Source organism: Poeciliopsis prolifica, unplaced genomic scaffold (assembly GCF_027474105.1).
Source record: "Poeciliopsis prolifica strain line A6 unplaced genomic scaffold, Auburn_PproV2 SCAFFOLD015, whole genome shotgun sequence".
NCBI classification, from domain to species: domain Eukaryota; kingdom Metazoa; phylum Chordata; class Actinopteri; order Cyprinodontiformes; family Poeciliidae; genus Poeciliopsis; species Poeciliopsis prolifica.
Window position 1 is genome coordinate 6,176,690 of NW_026562390.1, and position 22,243 is coordinate 6,198,932.

At 39.4% G+C, this 22,243-nt stretch overlaps 1 protein-coding gene across 1 annotated transcript in view; it reads right to left on the reverse strand.

Moving 5' to 3' along the window:
- Positions 1–541, reverse strand: part of nsmfa (NMDA receptor synaptonuclear signaling and neuronal migration factor a) — a 39,084-nt gene extending 38,543 nt beyond the window's left edge. Inside the window, exon 1 of the mRNA XM_055040386.1 lies at positions 268–541. Within this exon, the coding sequence (XP_054896361.1) occupies positions 268–338 (71 nt within the window). The 5' untranslated portion in view covers positions 339–541. The remainder of the gene's footprint in view (positions 1–267) is intronic.
- Between the last annotated feature and the right edge of the window lie 21,702 nt (positions 542–22,243).

Genomic DNA, 22,243 nt, shown 5'->3' on the forward strand with positions numbered 1-22,243 from the left:
CCGATCAGCCGCACGCCCCGGGGCTACAGACGGGACAAAGCGCACGGAGCGTCTATGCGCATTGCAAAGCAGGATGACTAAACCCCCGGATAGCGCAGTGGTCATTCATCAAGTCACCCGACTGTCAAACCTGCATGCATGGCCACACACACACCAAAAACAAAACAAAAAATAAAAAATAAAGAAAAGAATAGAAGAAGCAGCAGCAGCCTCCCGAGAGGTGCAATCAGAAGCAATTAGAGGTGGACACCTCCGAGGATCGCTCACCTAACTTTTGCTGCCACAGAAGATATCGCATCGTTTCTCAGATTCTTCCTTTTGGACACGGCAGTTCCCATGCTGACATGGAGGCGACGCAGGCGGGAAAAGTGGTCATTCCAAACGCTCTGAGGAATGCGACAAGGACGAGACGAGACGAGCGGAACGCAGAAAAGTTGGAAGCAAAATCCGGGAGCCGCTGGGTTTTTTTTTTTTTACACGCGCAGAGCGGTGAACTCCTCTCGGCTCTCCGCCTTTCGCTCTGGGTCGGAGCACGTACTTGAGGGGGTAGCTCAACAGCTGTGGCTTAAAATACACACGCAGACACCCCACTCTGCTCTCTCTCTTTCTCTCTCTCTCTCTCTCTCTCTCTCTTCTCTCTCTCTCATTGATCCTAAATCCACTCTGAGGACTGGAGGGTTTAACGATCAGCCTCATTCCCACGAAGAGCAGAGCAGCGTGGGGAGAACTGGTATCATTCACTCATTCGTTGTTTTTGGGATTTATTTATTTATTTTTCTGTTATCTGTATGTAGTGATTTTTTTAAATTATTTTTTAGGATGTTATGTAATCGGTCATTTGGGTTAAAGCCACCCCTCCTATCCGTTCCCCGCCTCACAGACTCAGATACAAATGGACTCTCATGAACAGAGACAGACAGCAGAAGGAGCAGTGCAGTCAGTCCTCCTGGAGCATCAAATGTGACACTTGCAGAATTTTCTTCCTGCGGCTGATTTGATCTACAAGCCATCAATCCGGACCGCAGGGATGAAAACGAGAACATACATTTGGCATAGACCATTTGGTTACAGTGTGCCATTAATAATAATAATAATACGCTCAATAATAATTATTTATTAATACCTATGCCAATTTGTAAAAAACGTTAAGTTTGGATGAAAAGCGATCCATTCCTTCACTTTCCAACTCATTCAGAGTAATGTTGTGACCATTCAGCCTCTGGCCATGCTTTGGTGTTTTACTCATTATTAATTTATTGATTGATTTATGTTTTGATTAAAGAAGGTTATTGAAAGGTGGTTTTTGAGAACTGAATATAACATAAAGGGGATGGAGGTCTTCTCTTGGGAGGGCCAGTGGGATGGCCACCCATTTTTCAGGGCGATGGACTCATCCACCCCTCAGGGTCGTGGTTGAGAGACACAGTCAGGCTCACCTCAACACACGGCTCTGACTCTGGAACCAGCGTCCACAAATGTGGTTGGGCACTCTTCCGCTTTGGAGTTATCATCACTGATCTCAAGCAGGAGGCTTCAGTTATTGCCCACTGTCTTGATGCCTGTATAGAGATTGGTGCACTGTCTGCAGTGGTGTGAGCACTGTACCAATCTATTGTGGTGAAGAGAGAGAGCTGAGCTAAGTTCTTTATTTAACAGCCAATCTACAATCCGACCCTCATCTTTCGTCATGAACTCTGGGTAGCAACCTGATTGTAAACTCAGGGATGCAATCAGCTGACATGAGTTTCCTGCACAGGGTGTCCAGGCTCTCGCTTTGAGACAGAGTAAAGCTGCTTCTCCTCCACATCAAGAGGAGTCTCAAGGGCAACAAGGATGAGAGAAGAGAGGTTGAGGTGGCTCAGGCATTTGGTTTGGATGCCTCCTTGACTCTTCTTTGTGAGGTGAGGCCAGATGAAGGCCCAGGACATGTTTCAAGGTGTTATGAATCCTGTTATGTTTATACTTCACTTCTCCATCACTCACTCTCATCTTGCTAATAGTCTTTCCTGCTGACTTGTCTCTTGCCTGTTTTAACCTGCTCCATTCACTACATAATTTCCCCTCTGCCTTCTCTGTTGGATTATGTGAATTGTGTGAACAGTATTCCATTCATTCCTTGCCCTGTTTGCCCTCAAGTGTCTGATCTTGTTCCCACATTATTCTCATCCTGCCCGTGATGGATTAGGCCTACTCCGGTTCATGTGATATCTGCTCCTGACCCTCGGTATGGACACTGACCGAGGATCCCAGCCTTGGCCCTTTGCTAAGTATTCTGTCTTCTGCCTCTTCATGGATGACCAACGCCTTTTTCGGCTGCCTTGTTACACCTCGCCATTCCCCCAGAGGAGTTGGCCCAAGTGAGTAGGAATAAGCGAGTCTGAGCCTCCGCTTACTTACCTTGGATTAAGTGGAAGGTAGTCGTTGGTACAAAATTGTAATGTGCACCATGCTGACAAAAATCAACATAAAACATTGGAAGAAATTGGAAAAACCTAAAATAGAGAAAGTTTTATGGGTAAAAATCAGTTGCATATTGTTATGTTCCTCCAACAATTTTATTTTTTAGTTCAAGTTGGAAATTATTCTAACTTGGTTTAAATACAAAAGGTAAAAAATGACCAACAAAAACAAAACATGTAGTTATGTATTTCAGGTACTAGAGCGGAATTCACAGTATGGTTGAGGCTGACAACTGATGAAGCAAATGATAAGAAACAACTTACATACAAATAACAAATGCAATAGAAATGGAACATTATTATTATATTTACTGTCATAGTGTTATTTTCAAAGGTTTTTAAAATGCTGTAAGATGCTTAAGCAAAAACAGAAAGTCAAATAATTATCTTTTGACCAAAAGCAGACATTTTGCAAATAATGTAAACAAATTTGATGCAATATTTTCAATAAAAGATTTACTGCCAGTGGGAGTGCTTGTAGAAAACTGCATGTCATCAATATTTTCACACAGCTAGGTATCCACTCACCATGTTCTACTTTTATTACATTGGGAAGATAAGTCATTATAGCTTATTACATGTTCAGAACCCAGAAAGGACATGGGTCTGGACCCAGATTAGTTAGTAGAACCACATCAGGTGTCTTTTGTCTGTGGAAGAGCTGTGGCTCTACCCTGTTCCTCCTGATCATTAATTCAGAACCCAGTGGCCCTCAAAACATGCTCATATCCATGATTTAATCTTTTCGTTCATAATTTATTTCTCAAGACCACGGGTAAGGGTCGTGACTTTTGCTCTTTCTTCACCACAACAGACCAGAAGAAACTTTATATCACTACAGACTGCTCCCCAAACAGTCTCTCCTGCATCAATCATTCACGAATATGACACCCAAAAAACTTGAATTGCTTTGCATTTATGCAGGTGAAAACCATAGATTTGAATTGAGACAAGAGAAACCAGAATTTTGCTTAAAATACTGTTAATTTCCATTGTTAGTGCAATGAAAAGAATAAACTTTGTAATGCTTCAATTCAGGAAAACCAACCTGAGTAATAAAAAAGCAAAAATAGTGGCAGAAATCAACAGTACTGTCATTTGATGTATTTACACAAAGCTGTTCTCTTCGGCACTGTTTAATGTACTCCACAAAACCTGTACAGCAGCGCCTATCGATTGATTTGTTCCTAATTGAAAGATGTGTGTTCCTTAAAGCCCATTAGCATTGCAGACTTCGAAGATATTTAATGTTTCCTCACAGATTGATGTTTGTCATTGTTGTGTTTGCACACACTCCCAGGTACGGCACATGCATGCATACGTCATTTAAACGGATGTAAGCTCGTGCTGTTGTGGAATCAGCCGTTAGCCTTAAAAAAAACAACAACATATCAATCAATTTGCAATCCACAGGTCATTTCTCCAGTAACTCAAATGAGCAAAGTGTCCTTGTTGTTGTTGGGGTTTCTTTCTTCGTCTTCGCTTTGCGTCCTTGTCCTGCGCGAACACGCAGATGGTCACTGTCACACACCCACACACAATAAGACAAAAGGAATGAGAATCAATAAATAAAGTAAAGCACCACTGGGCTGGTGTGAGCTGCTGTAACCCATTAGGCAGTAAATAATTCCAGGCATCTCTGACTAGACTGAGGAAGAGTGTGCGGGCAGACTGCAGATGAGCACAATAGGAGGAGGTATAAATGTTTGGAAAATACATAAAAGAATTCCTGCTTCAGGAAAAGTGATGAAAATAAACATGATGAACAGACAAGGGAGATTTCAAGCATAAATGTGCAACATGTTCTTCTAAAAAAAAAAAAATCAAATATCACCCGTGCCAGTAGGATTTAACAGTGCAGAAACTGGGAAAAGAAAGTGCTAAAAAATACAAATAAGAGGCAATAAAATGTGCAGGATGAGGAAAAAACCTTGTGCAGTCATAAATCCACATCTGCCCCGGGTAATAGTGTCTCTGCTGACCCTGAGACACTCTCCATTGATTGATTATAAAACAGATCAATATTTGAGTCGGTTACAGCAGCAGTCCACTAAGTGGTCAGACGGTTTGAAGGGTCCAGTCTCAAATCAGTCAATCTCTTTTTTTTTTTTTTTTTGCATTTGTTCAGAAAACATCTGCAAAGTATGACAGTGGTAATGTGAACACAGTGCAGTAGATGTGAAAACTGAATGATTGCAACCTGTGGCGTGGGTTTTCAGTGAGTGCGGACATGGCAGGCCTCGCCATTCCAATCCATAAAGTGTTTTCATCGGACGCGTTTAGTGCAACATTTGAGACTTGCAGAGGATGACTCATGCTAAAATTGGTCATTCCTCAAGCCGTTGCCCAAAAGGCTGTGTTGTGGTCTGCAGAGGAATTGCTTTCGATGTACTGCAGACGAGCTCTCAGAAAAGGAACATTTTCCACATTTCGCAACCATTGCCAAGACCATTAAAGAAGGTCTTCGTCATGACTTCATGCTGAGGTAGAGTATCCTTTTTATTCCACAGATGGTGTGCATTATTGTCAGAACAAGTACTGATAGTGACTAAAAACAGTTAATTTAGATGTCTGTCAAGTAATTTTCTAGCCAAATTATCTCATTTTGTAAGTTTTTGAAGTTATTGCAGTATTTCTTTAGAATATTAACACATACATCTAAAACTCTGAACTGAATTGATGCGTCCTGTTTCTGGTTTCACCTAGTCTTTTAGACTGTCTTGCACCTGTTAGCCATAAACAAGAGTGTTTGAAAGAAATAGCAGAACCCGTTTCTTCTTAATCACTCCAGTTTCCTCTGGTGAATTGATGAGGTTCTGATTACGTAATCGCTGCATGGAGCACTGATTTGTTGAGCACTTGCTTAAAAGTCAGAGAGTAATGGGTTAGCAAAACAGGAACAACAACATTAAAGAAGTTTTCCTACAGAGGAGTACTACAACAATCTGAAATAATAACCTCAAGAAATGATCTTTTTTGTCAGTTTTATTGTTGCAGTTCACTGTTGGCTAAGCTGCTAAACCAGCAGATCCAGAAAGCAGCAGTTTTCTTTTCCTCCCATCAAACATTCAAATTTGTATGCAAACTTGAGGTAACAAGAATATTCTGATTTACTTTAGCGCTGAAACTACATTTTGCCATCCATGAGACACTAAGCAGGGGATTTCTGGATCCACTATAGGGATGTTCTAACTGTTTGGGGGATAGGAATGATGTATGCATGAGTAGATGTGGAGGGATGCTGTAATCTCAAAAGTGGATTAAGACTAAACGCTAGAAAAGCTTTAATTAAGACATTTATGAATTATGATAACCACCCAAGGCATTATTAATAACATTTAACTCTTAAAAATCCTGGTTCTTTTAAATATTCTTATTTAATTTAATGAGAACTATGTAGAGAGTTAATGGATTACACTGCCCAGTGTTAATTAACTTTGATAGTGCGTTTTAAGCTCATTTATAGGCTCATTTGCTGTATTTGACTACTTAATTAAGTGACACATTCATGATATGTGGAAAGAATATCATCATAGCTTTAAAGGAAAAGTTTGTTTCTTAAAAAAAACAGCCTTAGGGTTGAGAGCTACAGTCAGGCCTTATCATTTGCATCTGTTGCATGGTACATTATTTATTTTTTCTATGTTGAAACAGTCAGAAAAAATTATGACATATAGTTTCCAGTGAGTCGAAATGTTAACAGCGCAAAAAGTACAGACTGAGTCATGAGTCATAATCTTAGTCATAGAGGTGTTATTCAACTCTTATGTAAATACTGTTTTTTCTGTGTCTGCATTGATTAAATATAATATTTCTTACAAACAAAAACCTTATATAGCCAATATGCTGTCTAAAAATACTATTTAAAGGATTTTTATTTTGATTTTAAAAAAAAAATCTATTATCAAAATAAAATACAGCACTTTGCCAAGACAGTGCTTTGAAAAAAATCACTTAATACTTATTTGAATTTCTTTATCTTCAATCATCAATCATTACGAAGCAAAGCAGCCCCAGATCATCATGCTGCCACCATCATGTTTGACTGTTGCTCTAATGTTGAATTTTTTGAAATACTATCATTTCAAAATTGAAAATCTGTGGTAAAATAGTGTTAACTTGCTGTTAAAAACTTACTGCTGAAATTTATCTGCGAGATTCTTCTATAAGATTGGATGAATACACATGCATGCCACACATTCCAGATTGTTACTTGTAAAACATGTGAAAATCACCCTTTAAATTAAACTTCTCAAATAAAATCACAACAAAATCCCTTAAAGCTTCAGCATTACTTAAAGTAAAAAGTTTCAAGAACAATGTATAATTTTGCAAGGTAACCAGAGGTCAGTGGCAAAAACATAGTGAACAAATGATAGCAAGAAAATCTTGCTATCTTTCAGTTCAGGCATTTGTGCGTCTCCCTCAGAAAGGCCTTCAATGACATTGTCAGTCCCATCATTAAATTAAAAGTATGATTTGCTCACGCCCTAACTAATGCAGCTTCCATCAGCCTGAGCCGCACTCAGGTTTCAGTTCATAAATTGTGTCTAAAAGATGGATTTAGTCATTCAATGTCAAAGGTGCCACCGGTGCAGAAGAGCTAGAAAATACAAAACAAAAGCACTGATGGATGTTCTCACTCAGGCCATTAGGCTAAAATATCTGCTTGACTAAGAAACAAATCCGTTGGCAGGCACAAACCACATCTCCTGATGGGACTGTAAATCAGGCTCTAATGTGCACAGTAAATACTCATCTAGCATGACAGTAGCTGTTGCCATCTCATGACTTTAGTAGTACCAGTATGTACATATAACTGCTGGAAGAACTTTTATTATGGTGACTACACCTCAACTGCAAAGCAACACCCTTAGCAGCACAATATGGAAAGCCATTAAGCAAACTTTGGAACTTGGAAAACATTTATAATTAGATTATAAACAATCCTACAACTTTTTGAGATATTGGGCCATGAATTGTGCACTGTTAAGTTTCCTAACTAAGTTTAAATCTGTTGTGTATATTATGTTCAGAATAACAACGTCTTTTTTATTTGACCTCTGTTTACCGTCTGTAAAAGTCGTTCGAGGTACTTTTCTCTTGAACAGGCTGGTCACACCGTAACAGTTCAACAGAGCTGAATTAAAACAATTCTGCAAAGAAGAGCAGGGACAAAGTTCATCCATAGCAAAAACACAATTTACCAGAAGTGCCAGATGGCAGTGATTGGCTCATGGCGGCACATCCAGTTATTAAGTTAAATAACTTTTTAACTTAATAACTTTTTAACTTAAATAAGGCCAGGTTGATTTGGACAGCCTTTTTTCCCACTAATAAACAAAGTCTGTTTACTATTGTCATTTTATTGCCTTTTACAACAACTACTTTTTTCTGTATTTTTTTCAGATGCATTTTTATTGCTAAAGGATTTTCCTCCAATTGTAATAAATAAAAGTACTCCCAGACTCTTCAGCAAATTCAACTTCTGATTTATTGGAAAAATTCACTTCAAGCAAAAATACATAAGAAAAACCTATTGCAAAGCAAAAATAGGTTCCAAAAAAAGATGCCCAATAGCCCTTTGTTAAATTATCTCATCTTCCTGTGAGCATAGACGTCAGTGATAATCACCTGCTACGGCTACAAACTAACCAAACACCCTCTACCTCAACTTTAAAATGTTCAGCCAGTGTCATTTTAATATGAACAATTTGTCAGAGGCCGCATTAACATAATTCCCTATTACCGATTTGGACAGAACAAACAGCTCATTTAACCTGCTGCTGGCAGCGTGTCTGTTCTGTTTAGTGCAGATCCTGGAGGTGTAGCTATAAAGAATAAATCAGTATGTTGACCGCAGCTCTTTGATGGGGATCTTCATGTTTCTTAGCTTCTCCAAAGCTTGCCTGCCTTTAGTTGTGCTCATTGTTCATGTATGAGATGACAATGTGTGCCCTTTCAATTTTTAAACACAGGCGTGTTGTTGCGAGGCTGATTTAGGGAGCGTGTCTAAAAAAAGAGGGGATAGATTTTTCCTTGTTATGGCTGTTTGTTACTTTATTTGTCATTACCACAAGCTGAGCGACAGAAAATTGGCTGTTAAGTGAGTATTTCATTTGGAAATAGCAACTGCCGTCAAAATGCTTCTTGTTGAGTTAATTAAGCTGCGTTTACTTTGTGACTTGCGCTGTCTGTCAGTCCATGCAGAAATGATAAATCACACCATAATCACAGCCTGGTTAATAAACTTGATGCACATATATGTAGACACACTTACATGCACCCATCATCCACCTATGAAAATGTATCCGCTTACAGCGGTGTGATTCATTTCTGTGCATTGCTGTTTGCCATTTTATCCACTGACATCCATCTCCTCTCACTCCCTGCTGTGTCAGGTTGGCAGTTTCCTCAGGTACATGGAGACATGCAGCTTCAGACAGTCCTGCCTTTGAATAGGCTGGGAAAAAAATATTAGAAATTTTCCAAACAGAAAAGCTGTCTTCTGTTCCCACATTTGTTTCTTCAAATTTATTTTAGCAGGGATTAAAATTAAATTTCCTATTTATCTAAATTTAAGGAGTCAAGAGTTTTATTTCTGATTGCCAAACAGTGTAGAGGAAAATTTCATTCGGAAAAAGAAATCTCATACACCAGTTGATGTCTTAGGAATCTAGTTTTATATACTTAAAATCATTGAGCTTCAACATTGCTACAATAACAGGAGCACTAAAATGTATCCATATTAAACACAATTTAGGAAAAGGAAATGTCTCCTATAGAATTACTATAACATATTACAAGCTGTTGATAAATCAGTAAACATGTCGTGAGCATGCTGTTAATAATTTATGCAAAAAATGTCTATATGACCATCAAATTCTGACAGATGCTCACATTTTCTATCCGTTGTCTGAAAATTTTGGGAGTTTTGCACAAAAAAGACATACTCCTCCGCTGCAAACGTCTTCCTCACCTGCAAAAAGAGAAGTGCCGAATAAAAATAATGACTTTGCTGTTTTCAAACAAGCTACAGTACAGCTTGGCACCACAGAAAGATACAATATGGAGTAGCAAGAAGGCACAACTGGGTATGTCAGCTAAACAAAATTTAACATTTAAAAGGTGAGATGTTGAAATAGTCTTCTGAGAATTGATAGTAATTTCCTAATGTTTTCGAGGCAGGGGATTTTACCACATCAGTGAAGTTATCAGGTTTCTATATTTGCAAGAAATTGTTTTGAGTAATAAAGCTGGTTGACCCTATCCTATCAAGTAAGTCTGTTTCTGAGCTGTTCCAGCAGAATTTTGCCACCAGTAAAGGGAGAAACACAAGCTCACATAAAGCGTCTTGGTGCAGTGAATGATTTCTGAGTTTATAGATTTGAAAGTGCAGCTTTTCTGATGGCTCTGAAACCAGGCACTCTTCACAACAAGGACGGAGAACTACTGAGCAAAATGACTGTTGTGAATACTAATGTAAAGGATGACCTAGACAGAGCATTTGGCACCGTCTGAGGAACAAATGGCTGACCCTAAACGAGTCCAAGGAGACCAACAAAAACGGAGGGAACACGTTGTTTGAAATGGAGAGCAGAAAGTGAGAAAATGGAGGACAAGATCCTCAGTGACAGAAATGAGTGAGGGAAATGAAACTGATGAGATAAAATAAACCCAAAAGGGGACAAAGTATGTGAACAACAGAGGGAGAGTTGAGTCCTGGTCTGAAAGGCAAATCTGCGCCACACATGGGCCCCTCCTCTCTTTCCTGAGGGCAGCCCCTGTTATTTATCACCAGTGGATGGTGGCTTCATTAGAGTGAAGCCAAACTAGGCTGTCTTGTTCAAGTGAGTCATCCGCCAGCGCTCTGTTTCACATCCGTTCTCTGCTTGGCAAAGGCAGCAGGACGGTAATTGTCACTCTCCCTCTGTTAACGGGAGTCCCACGGTCACGTCCACTGCCCACGCCCCTGTGACATTCAGCCGGCTGCAACAAATGAGCTGCGAAATCCCGGAGATGATGTGGAGGATTAAAGCTCCTAATTCACTTGCATGACGAGGGAGGCTGCAACAAAAGGAGTGACAAAATTCAAGCAACACCCTGCAGATTAGCTCAACCTAGCTGTTATATAACTTCTTTTTTTTTCTGTAATGCTGTTTTGTTTTTCTCTGACCTCTCCTGTAGACTTTATGAACTATCTAATAGCTATTTAACACATGCAATCAAAATCCTAATTTGTTCTCCTTAAGCCCAGTTCACACTACACGATTTCAGAAAAGTCGGCCGATTCTAAAAACGTGAGAGAGAGAGAGAGAGAGAGAGAGAGAGAGACCACATACTAGCCGATTTAAAATCGTAGGTGTAACGGGTTCGATCATAGAGTGTGAGGTTTCAATTCTAATTCCAGATACGAACAAGCACGGACAACAACAATGAAGAGGTAACTTTAAGTTTGCGGAGTTATTTTAACAAAGCTTTGGATTAAGAACTGGAGACAAACTGAGGTTTTTTTCTTTTTTTTATAAAAAATACTGTTTTTAATGTTTTCGGTTTGGTCGTTTAATTAACCGTTACCGTTTACGTATAATTTTATAACTTTTCGCTGTGTTTATGTTGTTATGACTGAAAATGTTCATGACTGAAACATCAGAGAAGCTTAAAGTAGAAGGAAGCATTTCCTGCATATTCGTTATTAGAAAATCAGATGGCAGTTATCCTTTCCCCCCCCAACTGACCGTGAAAGCTTAACATATTCCAGCTCCTTTAATTGAAACTTATTGTATTGTTTAAAATTGTATTATGACTGCAGAATAAAATCAAATGCACCATTTCAACCAAAGATTGGAATGCGCTTCTCAACCAGATGTACTCTGTGCAAAAGACCCTTTTCACGGCAACCGGAAGCTGTATCTGATAGGACTTCCTGTTTTGGTGACTGTAATTAAAGTACTCTGAAAAATGGCTCTCCTCCTCCGGTCCTTTTCATTGTCCTTACTTAATTTGCCAGCCCTTTCTTTCGCTGATGCGGAGGAAATCACAGTAGCTAATTCACCCACCAACAAACGTGTGAAAGGACACAAGTTCTTCCACGAAAAATAAATCCACCACTACAAAGGCCCTTTCAGAGTGGTGTGGTTCTTGTAGGCAGAGAACGTTTCAGACTGTAAGGTGAGGGATGATGGCGTTTCCAGAGCAACTTCTGTGCAGTCCAAGATGACACAGACATTTGGAGAAAACTTCAGAAATTTCTGAGGCATACTGGCTTTTACCTTCTCTCGACTAATCCACAGGTTGATGGAAGAGAACACAATGAAGAGGTAGTTGGCCCAGGTGATGGTCACAGTAGCTATGCTGACTTGAAACATATCAGCAATGAGCTTCTCCTTCATGCCCACTGCAACCTTGAATGAGTACATCAGGAACTCATCAATGCAGCAAGCAGGGCTGGCTTCAGCACATGCTTCCTCTCCAAGTTTCTGTGCTCTGGTCCAGTACACCAGGCGTGATGCAGAGGGTGCAATGGACTCCCAGAAGATCCGGAACACACATTCAGATGGAAATTTGGTGTAGAACCGGATCTGGTCATCAGAGGCACAGTAGCGGCTAAAAATCCACTTTTTGAAGTCTGGCCTCCAACTCCTTAATATAATCCAGAGCTTCATCAAGTGCACCTGTAAAACCACAAAATAAATGATCAAAACATACGGTTAGCAATAAGTTTTAATTATATATTTGAAACATTACTTCTGTGAAGATCAATACATGTCGTGAGTCGGAGCATTTATGTATAAAGCCATTGACTTAATCTCTCCACAAAATACATAACCACATAATCTCATAATTTCATTATGTGATCATAATAATAATAACATTATTATAGCAACAGTTATATTTTACTGAAATTATCTTACATGGAAAATATGTACAATATACTATCTTTTACCTGCAGGTAGATGTGCCGTGTAGTCATGGTCCGCAGTATCATCTTCAGCCTGGCTAGTTTCTGAGAGGACAAACTGCCGCTTCTTAGCCCTCTCGAAAGCAGACTCTCTCATTGCCGGTGCAGTGAAGTTATTCCAGGCAAACAGGGAAGGAACAGCTCCACTTTTAAGGCGGTTGGTGGTGGATCCGCTTACAAAATCCTCCGGTGTGAAGTGGCGGCTACATACGAAAGTGCTCCCGTCTTTATCCAAAAGTCCGGACCTTCATCTCTTCGGATCGCCTAGATCCTCTGCCTCCGTTGGTCCGGGTCCGTCGGGAACGCATGATAAGGCTGTTTTCTTGCCCCACATGAACAATCAGGGACTGAATAAAAGCAACAGCGCCGAGACTGAGCCATTTTCCTAGCCGTTTAATGCTAACGCTATAGCCACCGGATGTTGTCCAACCCCACATCCACCCCGGCCCCGCGCATGCAATAACAATGACAACCATTTTCCTAGCCTAGTCGGTAGTGCGCATGCGCGGGTCGGGGTCGGCAGTGCGCATGCGCGGGTTGGGGTCGGTAGTGCGCATGCGCGGGTCGGGGTCGGCAGTGCGCATGCGCGGGTCGGGGTCGGCAGTGCGCATGCGCGGGTCGGGGTCGGCAGTGCGCATGCGCGGGTCGGGGTCGGCAGTGCGCATGCGCGGGTCGGGGCGGATGTGAGGTTGGACAACATCCGGTGGCTATAGCGTTAGCAATAAAAGGCTAGGAAAATGGCTCAGTCTCGGCGCAGTTGCTTTTATTCAGTCCCTGATTGTTCATGTGGGGCAAGAAAACAGCCTTATCATGCGTTCCCGACGGACCCGGACCAACGGAGGCAGAGGATCTAGGCGATCCGAAGAGATGAAGGTCCGGACTTTTGGATAAAGACGGGGAGCACTTTCGTATGTAGCCTCCACTTCACACCGGAGGATTTTGTTAGCGGATCCACCACCAGCCGCCTTAAAAGTGGAGCTGTTCCTTCCCTGTTTGCCTGGAATAACTTCACTGCACCGGCAATGAGAGAGTCTGCTTTCGAGAGGACTAAGAAGCGGCAGCTTGTCCTCTCAGAAAGCTAGCCAGGCTGAAGATGCTACTGCGGACCATGACTACACGGCACATCTACCTGCAGGTAAAAGATAGTATATTGTACATATTTTCCATGTAAGATAATTTCAGTAAAATATAACTGTTGCTATAATAATGTTATTATTATTATGATCACATAATGAAATTATGAGATTATGTGGTTATGTATTTTGTGGAGAGATTAAGTCAATGGCTTTATACATAAATGCTCCGACTCACGACATGTATTGATCTTCACAGAAGTAATGTTTCAAATATATAATTAAAACTTATTGCTAACCGTATGTTTTGATCATTTATTTTGTGGTTTTACAGGTGCACTTGATGAAGCTCTGGATTATAGTAAGGAGTTGGAGGCCAGACTTCAAAAGTGGATTTTTAGCCGCTACTGTGCCTCTGATGACCAGATCCGGTTCTACACCAAATTTCCATCTGAATGTGTGTTCCGGATCTTCTGGGAGTCCATTGCACCCTCTGCATCACGCCTGGTGTACTGGATTTTTTTTCTTTTTTACAAACTCATACTTCTGTAGATCTTGTGCTTTAAATTATATGTTCTTCTGCCTTGAGATCCAATGCATTTCAGAAATCACCCAGGACTCCTCAGGCTTTATATCGCTCACACTTAGCTATATCTCTTCCCTAATTTGTGAAAATGTTCCTGGGCTCCATTCACAGTGTCAGATTTCAATTCCCTCATGTCTGAGTACACTGAGCTGCTTCAGCAAGTCTCCCTTAGAGCGGCTCCGAATGGTTTCGACAGTGATGAGGATGGCCTTTAGCTCTACAAAGCCAGCTATTACTGTCAGCTCTGTCATCCGCTCGCCCCAGAACAAAAGCTGGCTCTCGTTTTTGACGGCAATGCAGAGAAGAGCCGGAGACGAGCTCTTCCAGCTTTAAGGTCAAACAGTCACATCCCTCCGTGCAGCATTCACTGACAAGACACGCATTTAACACTCAAACTGTAGCAAATTCCCCAACTGAGTGAACCATGCGAGTCACTGTGCTCACTTTAGATCAACAAGGAACTATTTTCCAATAAATAAACAGTATTTTTCAAAGTGCAAGAGTTGTAAATGTGTCTTAGTTATTTTTGCCGTTTCAGGATTTGCACCCACTGTTTGTGAAAGATTCAGCATCTCTAATCAAGTCCCCACTGCTGGCAGATAGTAAGAATTAAGTGATCAAATGCTTTAGACATTTATTTGCAAAAATAATCTCCGCTTCTATCAGCGCTCCCCACTGGCTTAATTTACATTTCAGGAAATTCTCACAGCAGTTTGCAAGAGCTGGTTGTGAATCACAACAAAGCCAATCTAATATCAAACAGGAAGTAGACTAAACTGCAATTAGAACCGAGCAAACTCTTCTGAATAAAAGGGAACAGCATCAATAATATCATTTTGTTCAGTAGATAGTGTTTGCTTTTTTCAATTAGAATGCTCTTATGTTTCTAATTCTTTTTCTTTTTTCCTTTGCTCATTTATTACAAAAACATAATAAACTGAGTGAAATAATAGTGATAGTTTCTGGTCGAAAACTGGAACATTGGTGAGTATTTTGTAAGATTAACATTTCAAAACATGTAGCCAACACAACACAGTTTTAATCTTCCTTCACAATCACCTCAGGCGCCTGACCTAAATTACACAGATAGAAGGAGAGTATGTCTTTATTGGTTTATTTAGTTGTGACAAAACTAAATGTGCTCAGAGCGACGGTTAACATTTTGCGATCTTTTGGTCATTCAAATATGTTCATTTACTTGAAATATTTTAAACTACACCTTGCATTGGTTGTTTATTGGTACAACGTTCAAGCAAAACACTTGCGAAATGTAAAGTGGCTCACAAAACAAGCTGTGAAATAGAATCATTTAAACGAATCTTAAACTTCTTCTAACATTTAGACAAAAATGTCTGCCAAAATATGATTCCCTTGCATGTTGTCATAAAGTACTGCAGCTGAAACAATAACAAGGAGAAGTGAGTCACTCTTTAGCCGACATGGCAGGAGATGAGTTGACATGTTAGCATGCCCTCTATCGTGTAAACAGGTGGATTTATGGTGTTGTAAAGGGTGAGCTGAGGGGGGGGGGGGGGCAGTCCTCCAATCTCATTACTGCTCCAGAATCACCACTGAGACTAATGGTATTTGTGTCAGCTCTTACGATTCAGCCACAGTTTATGTGTGTGTGTAAATGTGAAGTGGAAAAGCCTCCTCCGTACGTGACCATCATGTCTATCCCCACCTTGGTTCACCTTCATATCGCATCGCTCCCCCATTTCTCCTCCTTCCCAACCTTCTCGTCTTTCCGCATCGGTTTTAAAGATCGTTTCCCCGATGACATATTTCCACTACTTTGTCTAATAGCTGACGGTGCTCTCCGGTTGGCTGAGAAACAGTGGCCTGACTCTTTAAGAGTCACCAGGAGGAGAGAGGGAGAACTGATGGAAGGAGGCGGTTTGAAGAGATGAGAGCAAACGGAAATAAAAGGGGAATAAAATGTGGGATGGAAAAAGCACAAGAGGGTGGAACGTCTGTGGCACTGCGGGTTCCCATGTACAGAGCAACAAGGTGATCACAGCCCTCGGTTGCACAGTAAATTTGAACCTGATTGAAAAAAATACAGTTGATTCCTATGTTCTTTATATGCTGTTGTCAGAGGAGAGACACGCTAATTATCTGTGAACAGTAGTCCACTCAGCAGGTGCAACGTTTTGTAACGGTTCTCTCTTTTTTAGCCCAGTGATGCTCAGACCGTTATAACAGATACATCAATATGACCTCAAAGTATTTAGTTCAGGTGAACAAGAAGCTGAACACAAGAGAATAAATAAACAGCTTTTAACCGAATGGACGGTAACATTTTGTGCACTATAACTTCAATATGCTTTACTACTAAATAGTTCTGCTGCTACATGTTATCTAAGACTTGTTAGGTCTTTTTGACTATGTCACTTTTTGCTTCAATTCTCTATTACTGAGTTTGTTTTACAGCGACGGGCCTAATTCAACAGAGTTTTCAGTCGACTGGTGATAAAAGCATCACAATGACCAGAACTTGCTTTAAAAATAGGTTTTTAATCTCAGTGGGTTTTTTTTATCCTGGTAAAATAAAGGTTAAATATTAAATGGCTCAGTGATCAAATCATAATTAATTTATGAAAAAAATGAAAAGACTAACACATTCACGGTGATGAACATTTTATAGGAAGTGCAACCCAGAAAAACAAAACTCAGGAATAATTTTTGTCGGTTTTATTTTTATTCAAAAATAGTAAGGAATGTAAATAACTGTAACTTGGCTAAAATTCCAAATATTGTTAAATGTTAAGTTTCTTTCCCCCTCTGAATACGTTTTCCCATGAAGAGCCATGTAAGCAATCGGCTATAAATTTATCCTAAGGCATTTTTAAGGCTAGTTGCAAATAACCTTAATTGTGAAATATGTGATGTGAAATAAAATTTTATATAATCAGTTTTGCACAACTCTTAAGCAAAAAGTGCATATGTTTAGCGTTTTTATTTTTATTTTTTAGAATTTGTTTTTCATTACTCAAAACTTGAAGAGCTCTAACTATTCTTAGCAGAATATAATTACATTTATCATCTATGACTTTTAGCTGGAAAATAAGTTAATTTAATTTCAGAAATAATCTTATGCACTTTGTAGCATTTAACAGCAAAAATATCAGCAAAAAAATGTTCCGTGATAATAAGGCTGTTATTAATATGTTTATTATGTTCGTTCAGACAACCTAAAATTCCTTTTCTGAGCTGACAAGCTGCTTCCTTCAGTTACAAGTTCATTAGCTTATGAAAGAAACTTCTGAAAGGAGCAGGAATTTATTAGCCAAACTGGAATAAATCTGTTTATTTGCATCATAAAATCTGGAAAACCATCAAAAACCCAGTGAACAGCTTTACTATTTTGTCAACGTAAGAGTAAACGAATAAAACAACATGCACGAGATGCACAGAGTTTTCAGTTCCTGCAGACAAGATCAAATTAAAAACCTGATGAATCCTGATTGAATAGCATTAAAGTTCCTTTTCTCTTTTCTTTTCTGTTTCTTCAAGCCATGACCTTTAGCAGACATAGGAGGAATTCCCAACCATAACTGAGGGATGCTGCGCATAGATAGAAGAATTGGAGCCTTTATTTGTAGTGAAGCAGATGCTGCTCCAGTATCAGACAAAAAGAAAAGTACTTTATTAAATGATCTGTCTACAGTCCTCCCTTGCCTATGGTCACGATCAAAAAAAGGTTACGAGATACAGTTGTCTGGTATAAGGTTCCTCCACAGGAATCTCTGGACTGAGCCTTGCAGGGAGTGTTAGGACTTCCATCATCTGATCCTTGAGTCGAGCAGAAGCTCCTCCAAATCAAAAGGACTCAGCCGAGGTAGTTTGTGTGATTTTTAATTATTTTTCTATGGTGACTGTGTAACAGGACTTTCATGACTTAATATTCCCTCCTTTCTAATTTACTGCCCTGCTGCAGCTTCACCAGAGGAGTGTTTGGGTTGAGCATTGAAGCTCACTGGTGTCATTTGAGCTTCTCCCAGAATGAATAAAGCTTGGTAGGAGGGGTATTAAAATGCATCTGAATGAGAAGCTGCAGGCAGTGTTGGTTGTCCTCCCAGAGGCTGAATGATGAATTATTGAGGCTCACTCGTCTCTGTTTACCCAGACAAATGTGCCCTTTAGCTTAAAGTGTGTTTAAGGGAACGATGCAAAGGCTTTTAAAGCAATGTGGTTGTAAAGTTAAAATCTTGTGGCATGTCCAGGCGTCAGCTTCAGCTTTTCTTCTCATGCTCTTTACTGTGTAAACTCTGTTTGTGGGAGTTAGAGCTATTAGAAACCATGTGTCCTTTGTAAAGAGGCCAATTTTGGCGCAGGGAACTACATGAGGAAGCCTAACTGCTGGACAGCATCTGTTTGTCCTATGCTGCAGATTTTTTTTCCTGTCACAGACACAGAACTACCTGTATGAAGCATAGCAAAGAAATGTGTCTTTTATTGCTATTGCATAATCTTACACCAACAAATTCAGATAAATCGGGTACCTTTATTAAATATGAAAAAAAAAAGACCAATTATAAGAAATATTATTTTGTAACAAAATAATTAGAGGTCTCTGTCACTTCTAATTAAACTAAAAATATATAATTTTCAGCTTATGCTTTATTCTTATAATTATTCAGCGTTCAAGAGGCTTTTATTAATGATCCATAACTTTCTGTTTCCCTGATTTTCTAGCTATTCTTCAAAATAGGAGAGACATGATTGCAGTCAATTGAGAAAAACTGTGATGGTGTTGATTTTTATAAATCAGCAAGAGTCTGCAAAAATATTGCCTACCTTTTCTCCATAGCAACACTTTATTTTAAATATTCCAGACAAGGACAAGAGAATATATACATTTCTTAAAGATCAGAGCTTGCCTCTTATAAGACAAATTCATTGTACTGTTCACATTTGTATATCATTTAGCATGTTTAAAATATGCCTGTTTTCTATTTTAAGGTGAGTCTGAGTTAGTGGAATCACAACTTGCTTTATGTATTTGAGCAGAACCTCAGTTTTTTCTTTTTCATGTTAGAAAGGTTGTTTGAACCGACTGAGTGTGTTTTCCAAAACTCTTGTGTGGATTGGGGCCTCAGTGACTTCTGCGACTTGAAGAGGTGCTGGACAGACTGCATTATGAGCTCTGTGCTCCACTGATGTCCCCACGTACATCTTGATCAAACAATCCCCATTGAACATAAAGAGGACTCAGTGTCTTTCATTTCACAAAGGTAAAAGTTTGAGAGAGGGGAAATTGAATTGAATTGAATTTTTGCTAAAACAAATTTGTCAGCTTTGACCAGAATAACTCTTCCCCCCAACATTTGACCTCTTGATCAGGTGAGAAATGCAGCGGTGATTAAATTGGTCAGTTATGAGAAATGTGTGGGGTGGTAAGACAATATTGAAATATGCTTTTTTGCAATTAATCAGCGTACATTTGTCTGATGTGAAAAAAATATTTAATGATCAAAAACTTCCAAGTTTAAGCACAAAGCAGAATAAATCTGTAAGGGAGCAAAGTCATCTTTAAAGCATCACATGCATCAGCTGGTATATTTACAGGTCACAAACTATCAACAACTTTAATTTGAGTCTGCACACTAGATGTTGTCTTTTAGTTTAGAAATATGACAAAGAAAATGTAAATAGCCACAATCAAGTCAAATGCTGCAATAGAAGAGATGACACAAAAGGCTGAAAAGTTCTAGAAAGCTGAAACTTTCTACTCTTCTTCATTTTACGATAACATGCAGTGCAGGATTACTGCCGCCTTCTGGAGACCTGGAGTCTTTCCTAACAAACGTAATTAAACAACTGTTTTGATTTCCAGTGACAGCAGGAGAACTTAAAGTGCTAACTTCATTTTTTTTCTTAAATAATTAACTTAAACAAATGTATGTTAATTAAAAAGGAACAAATAAAACAAAGAACTCCCTTGGGATACTTTTTTGAGTCCTGTCTATAATTATGGAACAGAATAATCTCCTGCCATTTAATAATCCAGTGTTTCATTCTGAAGCTAATAAAGGATTAAATCGTCTTTCTTTTTGAATTTTAGGAAAGGTCATCGTCTGTTTTCATAAAGTGTACAAAATTTCAATCAGTTGAGAACATTCTCAAACACACAGAGGATTAGATTAAATCCTTCTTAGTTGCCAGATCCTAACTGTAGTCTGCACACCTACCTCAAATGATTATTTCTATATCCCTCAAGTTATCCGATGGGTGTTGATTAGTAAGTGGTGATTATGAAAGCTTCTGACTGCTCAACACACAAGGATGCATCAAACTGCATCGACTCAATAGACTAAATGCCTTGGGACCTTATTTGTTCCAACAGAGTCTAACCTGGTTATTTTGTTGTTGCTCTGCCCCTGTGAGCAACTGCACTAGTCATCATGTCTATTTTAGAGCTTTTCTTTACCTAAAGTGGTGCTTGGTGTAAAAAAAGAAAAAAAAAGACACGATTTACGTCATTACACTGAGCTAAAGCAAGAACGTGGGAGTACTTTTTTGGTGCTGCGATAATTCAAATTAAGCATGTTTCTATCTGGGGTAGAGATATCCTCCTTTTGGAAACCGTGAACGTCTGCGATGTGCTTGGACACTCAGGTGTTCTCACCTCGTGCTTCAGATCAGCAGCTTCGCCACAATGATATTATGAGCCTGGTGGAGAGCTGAAAGAAACAGCAGTTCAGCACAGACCGTATGTTGGAGCAGGCAGCAGCTGTGGCTCCATCTTTGTTTTTGTCCCTATGTCTGATCCTGCAGACCTGTTAAAGAATCACACAGTCCACAACAGGACATGGAGAGGGCCTCCCACACGCTAATCTGCAGCTATCCAAGCCTTACTGAGTTTTACAAACTCAGCATCACTCCAGCCCACATAAATCTAACAACTAGAAGACATCTATTTTTATATATATATAAACACCAGAATTTAATTCTTTCTTTCTTACATTTTATCAAAATGTAAAACTGAAATAAAGCTAAAAATGATTTTATTTTGAACCTTTAGTGTTTGAGTGTTAAATATTATGTACTATTCTATTCAGACCCTCACATTGTGCGGTCCTTTAATTACCTTTAGTGATGCATTTGAACTGTTCTATGAGAACTGATGGTCTAATTAACAACTTCAATAGTTTTTGAAGACAAGACTTTGCAGAAAAAGTTTGATTGTCCTCAAATCCGCACAAGTTCAAAATGGTATAATGTCCCACTACCTGGATAAATGTTCCATTTGCAAGCTGCAGAAAAAAAAACAGATTGTGTTTCCTTCAGTGAGGGCTTGGCATGATTCTGCATCGACGGTCAACCTCTTTGTTTTGCACTATCGATAAAGTCTATTTTAAATTATATTCCTGGCAAAGACATCCCTAAAAGTCATTCCAAAACCTTCATGTTAGAAAGCTCTATCTATTCAAGATGAGATCATTGAGATCATTGTCTTGTTGGAATGCCCCGTTGTGTCCATGTTTCAGGCACCAGACCTAAACGACCTCTGACAAAAGGAACCACTAACACGAGACACTATGAAATGGGTAAAGTTGGAACTCCAGCATCCCTGTCCACAGTGAAACGAGTTTAACATTAGAGTATGGACTGACAGGGGGCTGACCAAGTTGAAGCACCAAGTCCAAAACTTTGCACCTTCAAGCTCGAGTGGCATAAGAACAAAGTACATTTAGTAATGAGGAAAACATCAGGATTGGATTTCTTGCTTGAAGCACAAACTGGTGACAAAAACAGTTAAACTTTGTGAATGATGTTGAAATATTAAAGTGGATGCATTTAAAAAATAATAATACATTTAGAAGAGCACTCGAATGGCAGCTAAAGAAACATTTGTGAGACTGCAGATGTTTTGAGAAAATGAAGTTTGACATCAAATGTTCCAGATATTGTTTAGTGGCTGCTGACAGTTTATATTTTTTAAACGTAGAATATGTCAGAAAATGGATTGCCAAAGCAACAGCAGCACAGAGTTTTTATTGAAATGACTGTCTGACTTTGTTTCACAATGCCTTTCAATTGTCTGCAGAAGGGACAATTATTTTAATCAAGACGAGAGACTCTGTACATTTACATTTTAGTTCCAGAAGTGTGCATTGGAAATCTAATGTGAGACAATAAGGCTAACAAAATGAATAAG